General features: G+C 42.2%; 1 protein-coding gene across 1 annotated transcript in view; it reads right to left on the bottom strand.

Moving 5' to 3' along the window:
- The window catches only part of MAST4 (microtubule associated serine/threonine kinase family member 4), a 537692-nt gene that overhangs the window by 27869 nt on the left and 492385 nt on the right, over positions 1-17438 (bottom strand). Inside the window, exons 17-22 of the mRNA XM_077896497.1 lie at positions 11833-12041; positions 10336-10474; positions 8636-8768; positions 7628-7793; positions 5659-5760; positions 35-157 (exon numbers count right to left, since the gene is read on the bottom strand). Coding sequence (XP_077752623.1) covers positions 35-157; positions 5659-5760; positions 7628-7793; positions 8636-8768; positions 10336-10474; positions 11833-12041 — 872 coding nt within the window. The remainder of the gene's footprint in view (positions 1-34; positions 158-5658; positions 5761-7627; positions 7794-8635; positions 8769-10335; positions 10475-11832; positions 12042-17438) is intronic.

Raw genomic sequence — 17438 nt, 5'->3', positions numbered from 1 at the left:
TCAAACAATGTTTCGTGTCAGACGATTCACGTACTATCAAAATAACTTGTGTCGTCCTCGGATTCCAGTTGGGGAATAAATTCTGCCTTCTGTCTCAGCAAACTGTTCCAGTCTAAAGAACGGAAGAATCGATGCTGTTTGACTTCATAGGCACCACCTTGGGGTGGGGAGGGAGAGAAAGGACAGGGGTGAAAATGTTAAACTACCCTCCAAGCAAAGCTTTTAAGAACAACTCCTGCCCCCCGCCCTCATCAAACCTATCAATAGAGAAATAAATGAAAGAATCATAAAAAATCTTACTTTTTCATTCTGCAACCAACACCCCCACACAAAAAACTTTCCCCTCATAATTTATCAGCAGAGGATCTGATTTTGCTAACAGCAGTTGCTATGGCACAGTTCTTCTTTGTTAATTTTTCCATGACTTCCTCCATTTTTCAAAGGTTAATGATGCGGCCACTTAAAATCACATTATACTGAACCTGGGGACGTGGACGCACGTTGGCCCAAAGCAGTCTCACTCATTACAAAACCAAAGAAATTCCAACAAGGCGCAAAAACGTGTTCACAGCAATATTTCCTCTGGAGGCAAGGTTAATAAAGATGAATTTTCCCTAAATAGTATATAATAGTTTCCATTTAATTTTATTGGATTGCTCATTACCATAGGTAGAACTTTGATTCTGTGGATTACTGATTCTTGAGTAAGAACCTGACAAATCTGTTGGGCAGGTGATGGAAATCAGTCACAATTTTTAAGTTTTAGGGCTTCTTTTTTTTGGCCAAGTCAGCATGTCTATGCAATTGAATAAAATGTTTTTAATTCAGTTCATGATTTTAAAGAAGTATTTGGATGGGCAGGTCCCACCAAAATATCACACTATTACCCAGTAAAGAGAAGGTACATATGTTATACCATCCTAGTATGAAAATTAAGCCCCTGCCCTGCCACACACACACAAACACACACACACACACTGTGTTAAGGAGGGAGACAAAGAAGAATCTATCCTGAAAAAAAAGCCAGGAAGTGAGGTTTTTCACAAGACTAACACAGGCTCTAATCACCTCTTTGCCAGGAGATGCCCTATAGGTGTGACGTAAATGCCTCTTTCATACAGCTGTCATGCTTCCCACCCTGTCCTTGGTACGGTACAAAAAAATATTATGAGAAATGCAAACTCAAGGAGAGATGGGCCTGGATGTTGGGGTGGGGCCTGCGTGGTTCAGAGATGTGGCTCTGTCCCCATCAGATTGTTCTAGCACAGGGTACAGGTCAGAGCCCCAAACCCAGCCAGGACAAACTAGTGTTTCGAGAACAATGGAAAGAAAAGAGCAAAGTGGGAAAATCACCCAAGAAAGGAAGAAGAGATTCTTCTTTTTTTAAAGATTTATTTATTTGAGAGAGAGAGGGAGAGAGCAAGCACACACACAGGCAGAGGGAGAGGGAGAAGCAGACTCCCCAAGGAGCAGGGAGTCCAATGTGGGGCTTGATTCCAGGACCCCAGGATCATGACCTAAGCTGAAGGCAGATGCTCAACTGACTGAGCCACCCAGCGCCCTGAGATTCTTCTTTACTAAGCATTTGATTAGAATCTTTATCCAGGATCCTCTCCCAGCACTAACCATGTTTACGGCACAAGAGTAAAGTCTGACGTTGACCCTAACAGAGGCAGCACTGATAGGAAGGCTGCCTTGGACAAGAATTGCACTACATGCTAGAGGCATCTAGTCTCCTTTAGTTAAATCACTGAAACTAACCCCACAAAGTAGGCATTACGTCAACTCCATATTTGGATGGGGAGACTAAGGATAAGCAATCAAGCATATTGGACCACGATCACCTATTAATAAAATTTGGAGAGGCTGAGCTGAGGTCTGTTTAAAACCAGCCAGGTCCATCCTCAGGTCATAATGCCAACGCTCCTACACAGAGCTGCCAGACACACTCTTTCCCAGTGTTCTTATCTCAGAGATGCTAAAAGATCTTAAATATCTATCTTACTCCCTCACTGTGCCTCCAACACCGATGTCAAGTGTCAAGCCCTAGTGAGTGGCGTACCACACACTACACTGCAGTGACTCTCACTTCAGCTGCTGCTCATGGGGACACACAGGTGACATCTGATACTCTGAGGTTGCTCAGCTTCACTCAGAGAAGCACTGTTCTCTAGATCCAAGGGCTCACAGGGCACTTCCAGACCGTATCGGAAGTGCCACTCCTTGGAACCCAAGTCTGTGAGAACATTCACTCCATCTTCTGTGGATGACGACAGATGGGTCCTTCCCCACAGAGTCACAGCCTACTGGTGGCCTAGCTCACCTTTCTCACCCTTTGGCCTTTGTGACCCCTTGGGAAGAGGTCCACTCACCACAGGTGAGTGCTTGTTCCTCAAGCACTTCTGCAGACATGGGGAACAAGAGAATGAAAAGGACGCATGGGGAGAGATGACCTCTGGGCTAAACTGTTGGTACAATGTGGATGATGGCATCATGAGCCCGATACAAATGACCAAGCACAGGAACTCATTCAAGTGACAGCGCTCACTGCGAGAATTCACCAGTCAGGGAAGGAAGGGGAACTGGTCATGGCTGCAGCTCCCATGATGCACTATGTTCACATACTTGGTAGCTCTGTGAACACGTCTGCATTCAATCCTCACAATCATCCTGCGAGGGTATAACATGCCCATTTTCCTAGATTAGGAAACGGTGACCCAGCTCATGAAGAAACCACTCCAGACCTCGCAGCTGGTGCACAGGTGGGAGTCAGTCACATCTGAGCAGCTGTGGGTCCGAGAAACCGGGCTGCCACTCAAGCTTCACAACCTCAAAAGTCGAGTCCAAGTAGGACAAGTTTCCACACTGTAAGTTATGCTTCACACTAATGTTCTCCCTTGAGTTTCTCCCTTTCATGGAAGTTTCTTAAACATCCATTATGTTCTTCACACTCCTTTTCTCAGCCTCTCTACTCTCTCGGGCAAATGTGAATTCGCACATTTTCACGGTGCATTATTTTGCCCGCTAAATATGCATTAAATCCAAAATGCTGTCATTGGAAGCAGCATGGCAGGCCTGCGGGATCTCAGCCTCATTCTCCGAGCCCTACTGGGATCTGTCACGTTGGACCTGCCCCTTTGGCAAGTGCTTTCTGACAACCCTAATTGCTAGGGCAGGGTCGTTTAAATGTCTCTTTTGACTGTCTGCTAGGGGACTTGCGTCTCAAATTGTCAAACCCTGAAAAGAATGCAAGTGACAGGGGAAAAAATGCAGAGAGGTAACTCACAGCATATAATACATATATCAACATGGCCATGCTGACCATCATCATAGTCCTGTTTGGCTGAAATCAAGCCCAATCAAGATTCCAAGTCTTCTTACAGGAAGGAAACAGACAAAACTCTGGGAAAACTCTCCAAAATGACCCAAGAATGGCAAAGAGAAGCAGGCTCTTGGGAAGGGATGTGTCAATTCTATTGTTATCTTTGGTCACACCTCAGGACAACACTTCTCCGGGAAAGTTGAGTAGGACACAGAAATTGAGATTTGTGCTATTGCAGGACAATCTGAAAATGCCACTGTTTCTCTGAATTTGGCTCAAGTGGGTAAAGTCATTTCTCAAAACTCAGCCCCATCCAGAGCCCTGGCACCAATTCTTTGATAGCTACTTGTATCTCTGGAGCCAGAAAGCAAATGTGACTGCAGGTTCCAGAGGGCAGGGGGTAAAGACTTTGCTAGTCACTTCAGACAATAGGAATACCAAATAGGGTGGGAAGAAACATCAAGTATTCTGTTCAAAGAGTTTGGGCAGCTCAAAGGTAGGGGCACCATCACCATTTCTGTCTCCTGGACGTCCACAGGGTCAAGTCTGAGATTACGCAGGTGGGATGATAAAATGACAGTACCAGAGGCAGCAGTGTCATACCGAGTCCTAAAAGCCGAGTGGATGACCTTTTATTTTCATGAAAATCCTGTGAGGTGGTAGTTCTCTAAGCTCCATTTAACGGGTGAGAAAACGAGGCACAGAAAGGCACGTATACTGCCCACTGTCACACAGCAGAAATTTAAACTCAGACCATTGGACTGGAGTTTGTGCCCTTCATTTCCATTTATATTGCCTCTCTTAGTCGAAGGCCCACTTATCTACTGCAAAAGGCAGAGAGGCCCACGGTACCCCCATAAAAGGCTCAACTCAAAAAAGTGTTTCCAAGTGAGCCCAGAGTTTCAATCTTCTTTGATTCGCTTAATGCAGTCAATGAGATTTTTCTGTACAAAGCCAAAGAGTAAATATTTTAAGGCTTTGTGGGCCATGCAGTTTGATGACTCGACTCTGCCTCTGACCCATGAAGGCAACTACAGACAATGCATATGAATGGCACTGCCGTGTTTGAGTAAAACTTTATTTACAGGAGAAGAATGTGGCCAATGGGTTTCAATGCATCATCATAAACTCTAGTAGCACAGCACACTTAAGCAAGAACGGAGCCCCCCAACTGGGGGACACTGTGGGCAAACATGAAAGAGTAACCCGTATTTGGAGCTGTTGCAAATTATTTTTGTCTTGGCAAAACTGAGGGAGAGAATGATTTGTTCAGTATTTTCTGATATTTCTATCACAATGAGGTAGAATGAAACAGCTCAGAGTAAATGACCCATCAAGTCAACAATTTTCACTGGTGAAAATCGTGGATACTACCTGCAGTGTGTGTGTGTGTGTGTGTGTATGTGTGTGTGTATTGTGTTTATATTTAATAGTTCCATCTAGATAAATTCACACGCTGGGCCTGGCTGGGACTCTATATTGGGATTTCTGTCCATTCGGGATACAAGGAAGAGAAGGAAAAGGAGGAGCAGAAACAAACACTATAAGTAGAACAGTCGGAGGAAAAAAATAATCAGCAAGAGACAAATCTTATCTCCTTAATCTTGAACGCCAATGGTTTTAATCCTCTTTCTTGGGCAATAGTGCTGAGCACCATGATGAGACAGCATAGTTCAACTCCAGACACTCATTTCTAGTAATTAATTAGTTCAAGTGCTGATAATCCATTTCAAAGCCTATAGATAGCAACGGGCTAGGTTAAATCTTTCTGGGAGTACACAGTTTTAAAAAATCCAAACAAGGGATCCCTGGGTGGCGCAGCGGTTTGGCGCCTGCCTTTGGCCCGGGGCACGATCCTGGAGACCCGGGATCGAATCCCACGTCGGGCTCCCTGCATGGAGCCTGCTTCTCCCTCTGCCTATGTCTCTGCCTCTCTCTCTCTCTGTGTGACTATCATGAATAAATAAATAAAATCTTAAAAAAAAAAAATCCAAACAAAAAAAGCTCCACATGTCACTAACTTCTGTAAGATGCATGCTTTTCAGGATAGAAGAGCTACGTGGTGCCCTTGGAGGTTTCCTTCCAGACAAATTTTATTTATTGAAACAAGGAAAGAAAAACTTTTGCTTCACAAAAAAATAATACTGGACATACTGCTCCGAATCAGAAAAAAAAATCCAAAATATCATTGTTATGATGTGTTGTAGTCACGTCCTACATCAACCAACAGATATTTGTTACGCAAAAAATAGAAAACACAAACAAAAACCTCTGAATGCTCCACAAAGGCATTATTTTTGTTGCATATTTAGCAAAATTAAGACACGTGCTCTAACCTGTTCCCAGTCTCTCCAGTGGATTCTGTCTAAGAAGCAAGGTAATCAGATCCTGGGCATCGGGTGGTGGTGCCTCATCCTTTTCTGGCCAGTTGATCTCATCTAGAAAAGAGACACGTAGTTTACAACTTTATTGCTCAAATGACAGTCCAGGTTCCAACAGCCAGGACGTCGCCTGGGAGTTTGTTAGAGAAACAGAATTTTTAGGCTCCATCCCAGACTGAATCAGAATCTGCATTTTAACAGGATTGCCAGTTGATTCCTGGGCCCAGTCAAGTTTGAGAAGCATTGCTTCATGAGACATGAACCAGCAGCATTGCTTTCAGCAAGGCAGGGAGAAAATATTTCAATAAGCAGTATCTTCTGTTTGCTTTTTTGATTCTTTGTATTTTTTTTTTCTTTTTGGCAGACTTAAAACAAATTGATCCTTCTAGTTATCATGATGACTTAATGTGGTGGACACTCTTAACACCTGTGTTATAGATGGTCGCCCTTCCAGGGAATCAAGAGAGTAAGATTTTTCTCTCCTACTTTCCTCAAATGAGAATTTGGCCCCAGCCTTAGAGTTCTTCAGCTTCGAGAAATGCAAATTAATTTTGCAAAAATAACTACCTCTAGAGACAAACGGAAGGCCAAAATGCTAAGCTTGAAAACAAAAAAATCCAAAGTAATCATAGTAATAATGGAAGTATTTAAAATCTGTCATAAATATTAGAATATGTTCCACATTCCACTGGAGTTTGCCTGAAGATAAGGTGTGCGTGCTTGTGTGTATGGAAATGCAATAAAAACGTGAGTTATTTCTGTGTGTGCCTGCTTCCAGCTTCCTCTGCTTCAGTTTAAATCTGATTTGGAAAATAAAACATGAATATGCATCTGAGCCGTAAGGCATCGAGAACAAAGCCAGCATTTGCTGCTTGTGTTAATTAAACAGTTGATTCTTCTTGCCATTCAGGCCTTGGTATATCAGAAAACAGCCTAGTTATAAATCCATAAACAGCTCAGATATTGTAGAAAAAGGGTCATACACTGCAGGCAACTCACAAATCTACTGTTAAAGTTTACAAATAGGCCTGGCTTGCAAATTTAATGATAGAGAATAATGCTATGATTAAGGGACTCCCCTGTCAACATGAACCCTCCCTCTCTTGCCACCGTTCGATCCTGTAGCCCAATCCAGAAGGTGTCAGAGTGGGTGATGGGGGGTGTCTATGATGGCTGATAAACTTTGGGGTGGAGAGACCTTTTTGATCTATGCTTCCGGGAAATTTATCAAAACAGCAGGTAGGGTAGTAATAGAGCCTATGTAATGATCATTTAGTTTTGCCACAAGCCGCATAACAATAGTGAGGGTCAGCATGCAGGTGAAGATCTAAAGGTTATTGAATTTTAAATGAAAGATGAACAGCTGTTACAGAAATAACATTACACCATAACAAACACCAATGAAATCATTAACAATCTGTGGATTAAATTTGCTTCCTTCCCGTTCTCATTATTTGTTATTTGGTAGACATTTGTTTTAGGGTTTATTACATTTTTGTTAATTTCTTCATTGTACCATTAGCCATTTCCCCCCGTTTATGTAAATGTTACCCACATTAACCTTTTCTTCCTTGGTGCAACCTTCCTATTATGGAAAGGAAGGCTGGACGGCAATGACATGATTTGCAAATCCCACGTGAATTTCTTTTGCAGAAAAGCACACCATAAAAACTGGTTACACTGCCAGTCCATTTCCAAATTCCATGTTGCCGACACTTCCTCAGATCAATTTTCAGCACAAATTGATCTCCTGAGATTTGTGAAAGTCAGTTATGCACTATGATGAGTGAGTTCTTTTAATTTGTTGGCTAAACCGTTTGATAAAGGTTAACATTTTAGTAGCTAAAACGGCAAAGCTCCACAGAATTGCATGAAATAGCAGTTTCCCAATAGTCGCTCGAAGATAACTCCTGATGATATTTACCACTGATGACTTGTCCAAATAGCTCTTCTGGAGTATCCCCGAAGAATGGCACGCATCCAACCAGAAATTCATAGAGGATAATCCCCATGGCCCACCAGTCCACTGGCTTCCCGTAGCCCTGCCTCAGAATCACTTCTGGTGCAATGTATTCAGGTGTGCCGCAGACCTAAAAGATAATTGCGGTATTAGAATGATTGGGATATTAGACATGAATTAAAATGAGCAAGATGGGTGAATGGCAATTATTTTGCCCAGAGCGCACCTGCACGGACAAAGAACGGAGGAAGGGCAGTTACAAATCAGTAAGGAGATATTTAAATATCACGAAAGGGAAGTTTAAGCTCCTCTAATGTTACGGTATGTGGAATGAGTGATTTCAAATTGAGGGTTTGACCCTACTTGGTATTTTTACGTATCTCATGGTATTAAAAACATTTTTAACCCTGAAAGTCTATATGATGACGCATTTTTAATCTGTCACCACCACGGATGGTTTTAGCACTGATAGGCCCAAAATATATCCACATCCTGGCTACTTCATAAAAGCATGACAGTTAAGATGTGTTTACCTTAAGTAACTTTACAATGAACAGATTGTGGGCACATGGTAATGAGGCATGCTTAAAGGGAAATGGGCCATGGCTCGGATTTTAGCACCCGTGATTGTACAATGCATCATGAGTTTCATGAGTACTCTACTGAGACTCCTGAATTCCTTACAAAAACAGTTTTCCATTTGTCTCTCTCACATTCTCACTTGTGTGCAATTACATCGTTCGTCTTGCTAATAGACCATAATGCTGGGGGAGGAATGTGGAGGAACGGACAGTTCAAAGAGGCCCAGGGAGAAAAATGGAAGCAATTTGCACTTTATTAAACGTAAGGCTCATACAGACATCTAAACGTCCAGGCCTAATGCGGAGCTGGCCTGCACAAGTAGATTCTGATTGTCACTCGCAGTATCGTACTTTGTATCTTTCTTTAGAACTGAGCAGCGGCCAAGCTTACCTGTTTGTCCAGGAACTCGCGGGCATCCTTCTCGATGTGACCCTCATAAAGATTGGTAGTCATGCTCATTAGTCCCACCTTGGATAATCCAAAATCTGTCAGCTTTATGTGCCCCATGGAGGTGACCAACAAACTATGAAGCAGAAGGACACACATTATAACACTTGTTTTGAAATTCTTCTCTTAAGCTTTCTCCTTCCCCTGTCAATTTGTATTGAGAGTGGTTAGTAGAGAGGAATCAAGCTTTTTTATTTACTGATTTTTAGTGAGAGGGAGGGGCAGAGAGACAGGAGAGAGGATCTTTAGCAGGCTCCACACCCCACCATGGAGCCCAACATGGAGCCCAATGTGGGGCTTGAGACCTCATGACCCTGAGACCATGACCTGGGCCGAAATCAAGAGTCAGAGGCTTAACTGACTGAGCCATCCAGGTGCCCTGAGGTATCAATCTTAATATGAAACCCAGCCTGGGAAGAGACAAAGTTACAGGAACATATTACATACATGTATCTGGGTCATGAGTATAATTCACAAGGAGGGCCATACAGCAGGCTTAAGCTGATCTTTGTAGGGGTAGCCACATACAGTATCACTTTCAGGTTTAAAGTCTTAGAAAAATTCAAGTATGGGACTCTGATATCTTTCTATTTTCAGAATAATAAAATAGAAAAGAGTTACCAATAATCCCACTGCATACATAAGAAACTAAGACAAGCAATCCATCTGTGATTTAAGTGAGACATAAGATAAAGCACTTGGACAGAAAAGGGTACTGTTGTTTAAGATTTCAACTTATGGCTCAAATTTAAATTTCTACTCATTAAGCACAAAATGTAAATTTCTTATGTAATGCAAAGAATTCACATTCGACACTTTTGCAAATTTAAATTTTTAAAAATTTCATTGTAAGTGGAAAAATCAAAATTTTAATTAATTAAAAAATTAAAGGAACAGAGGACATGAGAAAAGAGGAAAAAATAGCTATTGGAAGGAAATATTCCAAAATTGTAATAGTTGTCTTTGGTAATGTTGTCAACCAATTTTTTCATACATTTTTCTGTACTTCAAAATTTTCTGGAATGAGCATGAGTTAATTTTATCATAAAATTTTAAGCACGCTTAGAATCTTTACATATTAACGTGCAATATTTTTGGATGTGTCTGAAATTAGTGGAGAAAGCATAAAACATTTAATAAATGCTGTAAAGATGAATAACTTATTCATTTGAGGGGCAAAGAGTCTCTCTATATCTCAAATTAGACAGTAAAATGAACCTCACATAGATTGAAAATTAAATAGTGAGAGAGAATATAATATCAAGTGTATCATCTTAGAGTAGGGAAGGGCTATCCCAGTATAATACCAAAGGCAGAAACTATCCAGAAAACAACTAGTACCATTCTATGAAGCTACTCAAAAATAAACATAATAACAACTTAAAAAAACTTAACTGACCCTGGCTTCATAATGGTCTTTCTTTCATTCCTTATAAGCTATTATTTCGTTCCTTATAAGCACCAGAGCCTTTAAAGTACTATGTAAAAATTGTCACCGTGTATTGCCAAAGTAACTTCTTTGGGTACACAATGGGAGAATTTCAAAATGTGCAAAGCACCATTAATAAAACATTTTTAGACACATAAGACAATTTTGTGTATTGTGTGGAAAAAAAAAAAGAAACCTCTCCTCATGTACGTACTTGTCTGGTTTCAGATCCCTGTGTACAATCCCATAATTATGTAGGTACTCCAAGGCCAAGACTGTCTCCGCAAAGTACATCCTAGCCATATCGACAGGGAGAGGCCCCATGTTCTTCATCAGCGTTGCACAGTCACCTCCTATAAAATCCAAGCACAAGATTCAGCAGGTGCAGTCATGGCCGGGACAGGAGACGACCATCCGTTCAGATTACACCCCATCAGAGCAGAACGGCCTCTACCCACACACACAGCATCTTAAATTCCTAAGTGGACACTGAGTAATCACATTTCTTAATTAAGATGTGGTGTGAAGGAAAGAGATTATTATTTTTTTAAGGCAGGAATAGTCCTAAGGGAGCAGATCTGGCTTCAAAGTGGAACTGAAATTTGAAGAACAAAATACACCAGTATAAAGCATGGGTTCTGGGGCAGGCTCCCTGAGTTCAAATCCTACCTGGGGAGACCTTAGGCAACCCAGTCCCGGCTCTTTCCTCTAATACCAGGATAGTAAGACTGTTATCCCGTTGCAGACTATTGTGAGGATTAAATGAGGTAATCTATGTAAAGAATTTAGAATACTGCCAACACTTAAACCACATGATAAATGTTAGTTACTGTAACCACAACCAAGGTTAATAAAGCCAAGTGCCAGCATGGGGAGGCGGGGAAATAAAAACAAAATCAACGGGTGGAATTCAGGGCAAGCTGTACTTTTGCCTTGTATCCATTAGTGAAATATTTAGAAGTCTGCTCTGCTTTTTGGGTTTCAGTTCACTTGTCTGCAAGATGAAAAGGTTGAACTAAATGATATTTAATGGTTTCTTTGAGTCTTATAGTTTTGGGATTCTGCTCCAACAATTTTGAGAGCTTACATTAGATGCTTTGGAGACTGCTTTGGCCCTTCCTAATATATTCCTTTTATTAATTTTGTTTATATCAGTAAGTCAGGGCCAAACGTGTAGAAACTGAATGTAAAACTGATGGAAATAAGAACATTTAAAAGGTAAGCCTTAAGTGTCAAAAAAAAAAAAAAAAAAAAGGAAATTTTCTTGACTTATATCTCCTTTTCCCTTAACACATTTTTAATTTCATACCATTGGCCAAAAAGGATATGTTTTTTAATTCATCCTTTAGGATCAGTTGCAATGAAAGATTTTATGCCGTGTGATAAAAGTAAGTAAGAAAAAAATCCTATCACCTATATTCTAACTTTAACAAACAATTGAGAGGAGGTGGTTAGGATTAAAAGCTATTAAAAAAGAAAAACAACCTTTTTTTCCAAATAGCACTAATTTTCCCTTTGTTATAGCAGAGCAGCCACTTTACAAGCAATTATCAGAACATAATGACTGGGAATACAGCCATCTCACTGCCTGGCTTCGCCCTGAGGTGGATACGAACATCACGTAGGACAACGGAGAAAGCCTCAGCCGCACAAAGGAGCACGCAGTTTCTGGGTGCAGGTGTCATGCTCTCTGTGTCAGACACTGATTTACCTTCCACGTACTCCATGACCATGCATAAGTGGCGCCTTGTCTCAAACGAGCAATACATGCTGACCACAAAGGGGTTCTCTGCAAACGTCAGGATATCCCGTTCCACGAAGGCCTGCTGGATCTGGTTTCGGAGGATGAGGTTCTGTTTATTGATCTTCTTCATAGCAAACCTCTGCCGGGATTCCTTATGTCGAACAAAGTAGACTGCCCTGAAAAGAAGCACAAGAGTTGGGGTTCGTGGAAGTGAGGATGGTTCTGGGTACAGTAAACCATGTGATCGTCAAATTTTTTTTTTTTTTTTTTTTTACATTCCCATGACAGCTTGAATTCAGCTCACGCACGCTATCCCAGCAGCTACAAACAACCCAGTCCAGGTTAAAATGTTATGGCCACATTTATTTATTTCTTAATCTTTTGGTAAAGGTCACTGGTCATACATAAGGCATCAAATTCATCTTCAGTGTAGGACACAAATGGACAGTCTCCAGAGTGAGCTATTTTCCAATGGCCAGCTAATGGTTTTAGCTTTTCCACAGACAAAACAGAATTCAATATATAAGTCAGAACAGGAAAAGAATTAACAAAAGTACATGCATACCGTGAACTATATCCTTTCTAGCACTAGATACATGTTAGGCACTTTTTCTAGAGTGACTAAAGCAATCATTTTCTATAGGATACACTTGGGATCTGCACAAAGGGCCAAAGCTTCTTAGGGTTAGGTGGCTTCCAACTTGAGGGTAATTTATTCCCCATGAAATTCCAGATAAATGCGAAGGATGTAATAGGTCATATGAGGCTGTCCTGCAATGAAGAGTAGCATATTTCCTCACTACACACCTTGCCATGATTTACACCTATAGCTGTTTCAACAGAAAATGCATTTCCCAACATAAAAGGGGGCCAATAATACACTGTATTTCTATTCCATCCAATCTATGGCCAAGGCGACAGCCAACTTTACTGTAAAATGAGGAGGGTGCACCAAATTTCTGCTGCAAGACTCACTCCTATGCTCTAGAGAACCATTTCTGGCTGGGTAAAGGCAATGGTCTCCCTGAAGCCTGATGTGGAAGAAACAAGTCAAGAGAAGGGGGAGGCTTAAAACCTCACCTGGAAATGGTAAGTGAAGAGGAAAATGTCTTGGATTGGCTCATTTTCTCTTAGGTTACTCCTCACTTGTCATTATTGGAGGAGAACAGATTTGAACTCTCAGGTCAGGAAGTGCTCAGATAAATAATAATTTACCCAAACAGCAATCATCCACAGTAAAGTACATCGAATGTCTGTCTCCTAAAACAAGGGGTTTCTGATCTGAGATGCATATGCCACTGTTTATTTTCATTGCTCCTGACAAATGAATGCAAGGCGGACTAGGACACCCTAAATCCCTGCTGAACAACATATCAGAATAATCCAATCCCATAAATCTTAAGTATATTCAGTCTCAGTTTAATTGGTATTCACATGTTCCGCTCAAGTGTTCAACTACTAGGAATTCATTTTTCTTTCAAGTCTGTGTATGTGTGTCTTCTCATTGTATCCATACTTTTCCTTCCCTTGTAGAATCACATTTTGGGGGTTCTCTCTTGAAACCTGACTTTTTGTTTGGCTTGTTTTACTCTTTATTTCTTCTCTCATTATTTCTTTGGTCTCCTCTTTCTTCCTTTGCTATCCAGAAAAAAAATCTCTTTCATCCACACTTCATATGACCAACTCAAGGAAGAATCTAGGACTGTTATCCCCACTGTACAAGCACTGCCAAGGGAGCTGCTGGCCAGCTGGGCGGCCAACACTTTCCAGGCGGGCTAGCAGCCTTCTGTGGGATGCCGGACGCTGGGCTCTCACCAGCTGGGTTTATCTCTACACCTGTTTTTCTGGCGAGGCTTGATATCGGGATTAACTAATTTAAACAAATATTTAAACCGATGAAACAGGAGTGTTGAAAGGGAAAAGCTTTGTGGCTTATAAAAAACAAATGGAATACTTTGGAAAGTATTGATAAATACGTTAAATGTGAGTTACTAAATAAAATTCCTACTGATTTAGTATGGGTGACAAGGTTTTCCAAAGTGGAAAAAATATTACATATCTAGATTCCTACATTCAGATTGCTTCAAGTTCTTGCTTCACCTTTAAAGCAGTGAAAAGTGGTAAATAAAATCGATGTATTAGAAGTATGGTTTATATAGGCTGTCTTAGAAAGGCCTTACATAAGAATACTAGTAACCTTATATATATTTAATATTCTTAATATAAATATATTATATAAATTTATATATATAAAATATATACATTTAATATTTCTCTCTTTAAGGGGGAGGTTTGCAAGGGGCAGTGTGGGGTCAGGGGTGGAAGGAGGGAGGGAGGGAGGGAGAGAGAGAGAATATCCCAAGCAGCCACCACACCCAGCACAAAGTCCAATGTGCGGTTGGATCTCATGACCCATGAGCTCGTGACCTGAACCAAAATCAAGAGTCAGATGCTTAACTGACTGAGCCACCCAGGCACCCCTAAATTCATAGATATTTATTTATTTATTTTTAAAGATTTTATTTATTTATTCATGAAAGACACACACACACACAGAGAGAGAGAGAGAGAGAGAGAGAGAGAGGCAGAGACACAGGCAGAGGCTCCCTGCATGGAGCCTGACGTGGGACTCGATCCCAGGTCTCCAGGATCACACCCTGGGCTGAAGGCGGCACTAAACCTCTTGAGCTACCAGGGCTGCCCAATTCATAGATATTTAAACTGAGATAGTTAGATTAAATTCAGTATGCATCTGAATTTAAAAGTATGTTTAAGGATGCGTCTTTTTTTTTTTTTTTTTTTTAATGATTTCTGACTCTGATCAACTTCTTAACTAACCAACCAGCTACCCCTTTCTTTCTGGGTCAGATGAAAGGCTTTTACAGTATTTTTCTTTTTCCAAATATTGATTGGATAAAATCAAGATCTCCCCCCACCTCCCAAAACCTTGAGCTTCTCCTAATCAGCTGTTGGAAGGCAGACAGACACAAAGGAACCAAAGAAAATAACCTGGCTTCCTCAGAAACAGAAGACAAACACTGGTGAACAAATACTGGTATGAAGAAGAGTTTGTGACACAGGAATTTACCTTCTAAAGTGAAATTCAGAATCTGAAATGTTGAAAAAAAAAAAAAAAAACAGTATCTTTCTGCAAGCCCCCACCTATTATAAAGAATCAAGTGGGATACAGCTTACGCTCTATGTCTTCTTTGAGTATCTCCCACTGAGTCACTGTCATGCTGAGCATCCTCAGACCTGATACCAGGAGCTTCACTTGTAGACTGTTAATCAACTCTCAGCATTTGGATTTTCAATCAACTATCAGTGTTTCTTACAGAAGCAACCACTCAGCAGGCCCAATTTGACCAGCATCCAGACCAGGTTTCCCAGCAGCACTGTGCAAACGAAGGACTCCCCTTTTCTACTCTCAGATTTGCCATTCGTCAAACCTCATCTGACTTTGTGCTTTGTGCCTTACTATGCTGTGCTTAAAATCATCAGTTGATCCCCAGGGAAATTTACCTAAACCAACCGAAATTAATCCTACAGGTAGCTTGAGACATCACTGCCGCAGGACACGCATATCTTGATCAAGCTGCAAAAGTCAACTAGACTTCTTAATTAGAATCCGCCGTAGCTAGTTATCTGTTGGTTTTATGTTCTTGTTTTTACATTTTTTTTTTACGGCTTTAGGAATATTCTTAATGCTGACATCTGCTTCTTTAGCAGTGATTGTCCTCTCACACGTACACGTCTCCTCCTCGCCTGGAAGCTGATGTTCCAAATCTACTTAGGGCAGCAGAGAGAGGGAGAAGGAAGGAGGCTGAAACAGAGACAAACAGCAGCCAGCAGACGGACAGGAGTCTAACACTGCTAAGCACAGCTGCACACCGTGCATGGTTATAAAACTGGGCTGGAGGGACTCAGCCCCTCATTTCTCTGTTTTCCAGCCTCAGAGGCTGCTTTCTTTGAAACAGCTGCTTCTGCCTCTCTCCCTACGCTGACCTGCCGTCAAACAGGAAGGCCCAAGGCTGGTTGGTGATGCACAGCAAGGGGCACCTGCCCTCTCTGGGTCAGGCTTTAACTTCGCCTTCTGCACAAGGTGGGGGGAGGGGAATCGGAGGCTGATGGCACCCAGAGCATAAGGAACCCGTCCTACCGGGGGCGTGAATGTCTCCTGCACATAGATTCTGCACGACTCTGAAAGCCCAGCAGGTGAGTCCGCGTGGGCTCGTCTACAGGTGGGAACGCGAATGCATACGTCCGAGGAAAGGCCATGGGGGCGGCGGGGGGGGGGGGGGCATCAACCGCACGCATGGGTGCCCACGTGCAGGGCCACCTGCGGGGAGTAAAGGAGAAGGGCGTGCAGCCAAGCTGGAAACTAAAGCCAAGTAGGACAGAAATGGTGCGCCTTTCAAATGTAGTTTTTTTTAAAAATTTAAGTCAATTTCAGTCACTCTGAAAACCCTGAACACTGTGATTTACAAGTCTGGGCGGGGCCAGGGGAGGACGCTCCGAGGCGGCCTAGGATCATCGGAGAAGCAAGGAGCAGGGCTCCCCGGGCACCTGCCGCCCCCACCTGCGGGCCCCTCCCACATCCAGGCCAACGCAGCAGCCCGCGGGAGCCAGCAGACGCCGGCACAAGGCAAGGCCTTCCCTGGGGCGCTAAGCTGGCGGGGATGGGGTCTGCCCTCCCCTAAGTGGGGAGGAGACCGAGGGAACCAGCGTGGCAGGCACAGCGGCCTCCTCACGTGCTCCGGGGGCCGGGGAGGGACCGGCCTGGAGAGCCTGGTGTTCAGTCCCCCTGAAGCCGCGGCCAGCGTTGGGACTGGGGGGCCGCTGGGCAGGCAGCTCCACTCCAATCTTGAATTAAAAATAATTAAAATGAAGAGGAAATCTGTCAGAAATGTAATGAGAGATTAAATCTGAGAAGAGCAAAAGGGAGAAAGAAGTTTTGGCTGATGGGTAGGAGCCCCCGCAGGCAGCTCGTCAGCCCATTAATGACTTGGCCTGCATCCTGGGTGTTCACTGATTCACAGCTTGTTTAACTTCTTGTATATTCGCAACCAGTCCCCGAAGTGTGATATACCTCATCTACTAGACAGTGGTTTAATTGCACTACAAATGAGTTTACTCAACCAATTAGAGCTCCAAATACTGCTAAGATACATGCCCAAATTTTATAAAAGCGGCGCTTCGCAGAAAATCTTATTCTAGAATTCCACTGCCAATGAAAGCCATCAGCACTCAAACCCAGAGACCCATTAAATCAAAGTTCAGTTTTTTTCCCTGACGAAGGAAGAAATCCTCAGATGATCTCGAAAATGAACTAACACCGCGTAATCAATGAAACTCGCAAGCCACCGTATGCTTAAACAATTTTTGGGGGGGAAGAAGTTTCCATGAGGTCCTTGAACAAAACAAAATATTATAACAATAAAACATCACAAAACATTTACAAGCCGCATCGAGAAATACACCATTTGACATAATCCTGAAAATAAATCAGTGAAGCACAGAAAGGACTCACAAATATTGAAGTTCTTGACTAAGTTAATGGTGTGGAAAATATT

This window comes from Canis aureus, chromosome 5 (assembly GCF_053574225.1).
Source record: "Canis aureus isolate CA01 chromosome 5, VMU_Caureus_v.1.0, whole genome shotgun sequence".
NCBI classification, from domain to species: domain Eukaryota; kingdom Metazoa; phylum Chordata; class Mammalia; order Carnivora; family Canidae; genus Canis; species Canis aureus.
This window is presented reverse-complemented; position numbering and strand designations above follow the sequence as displayed.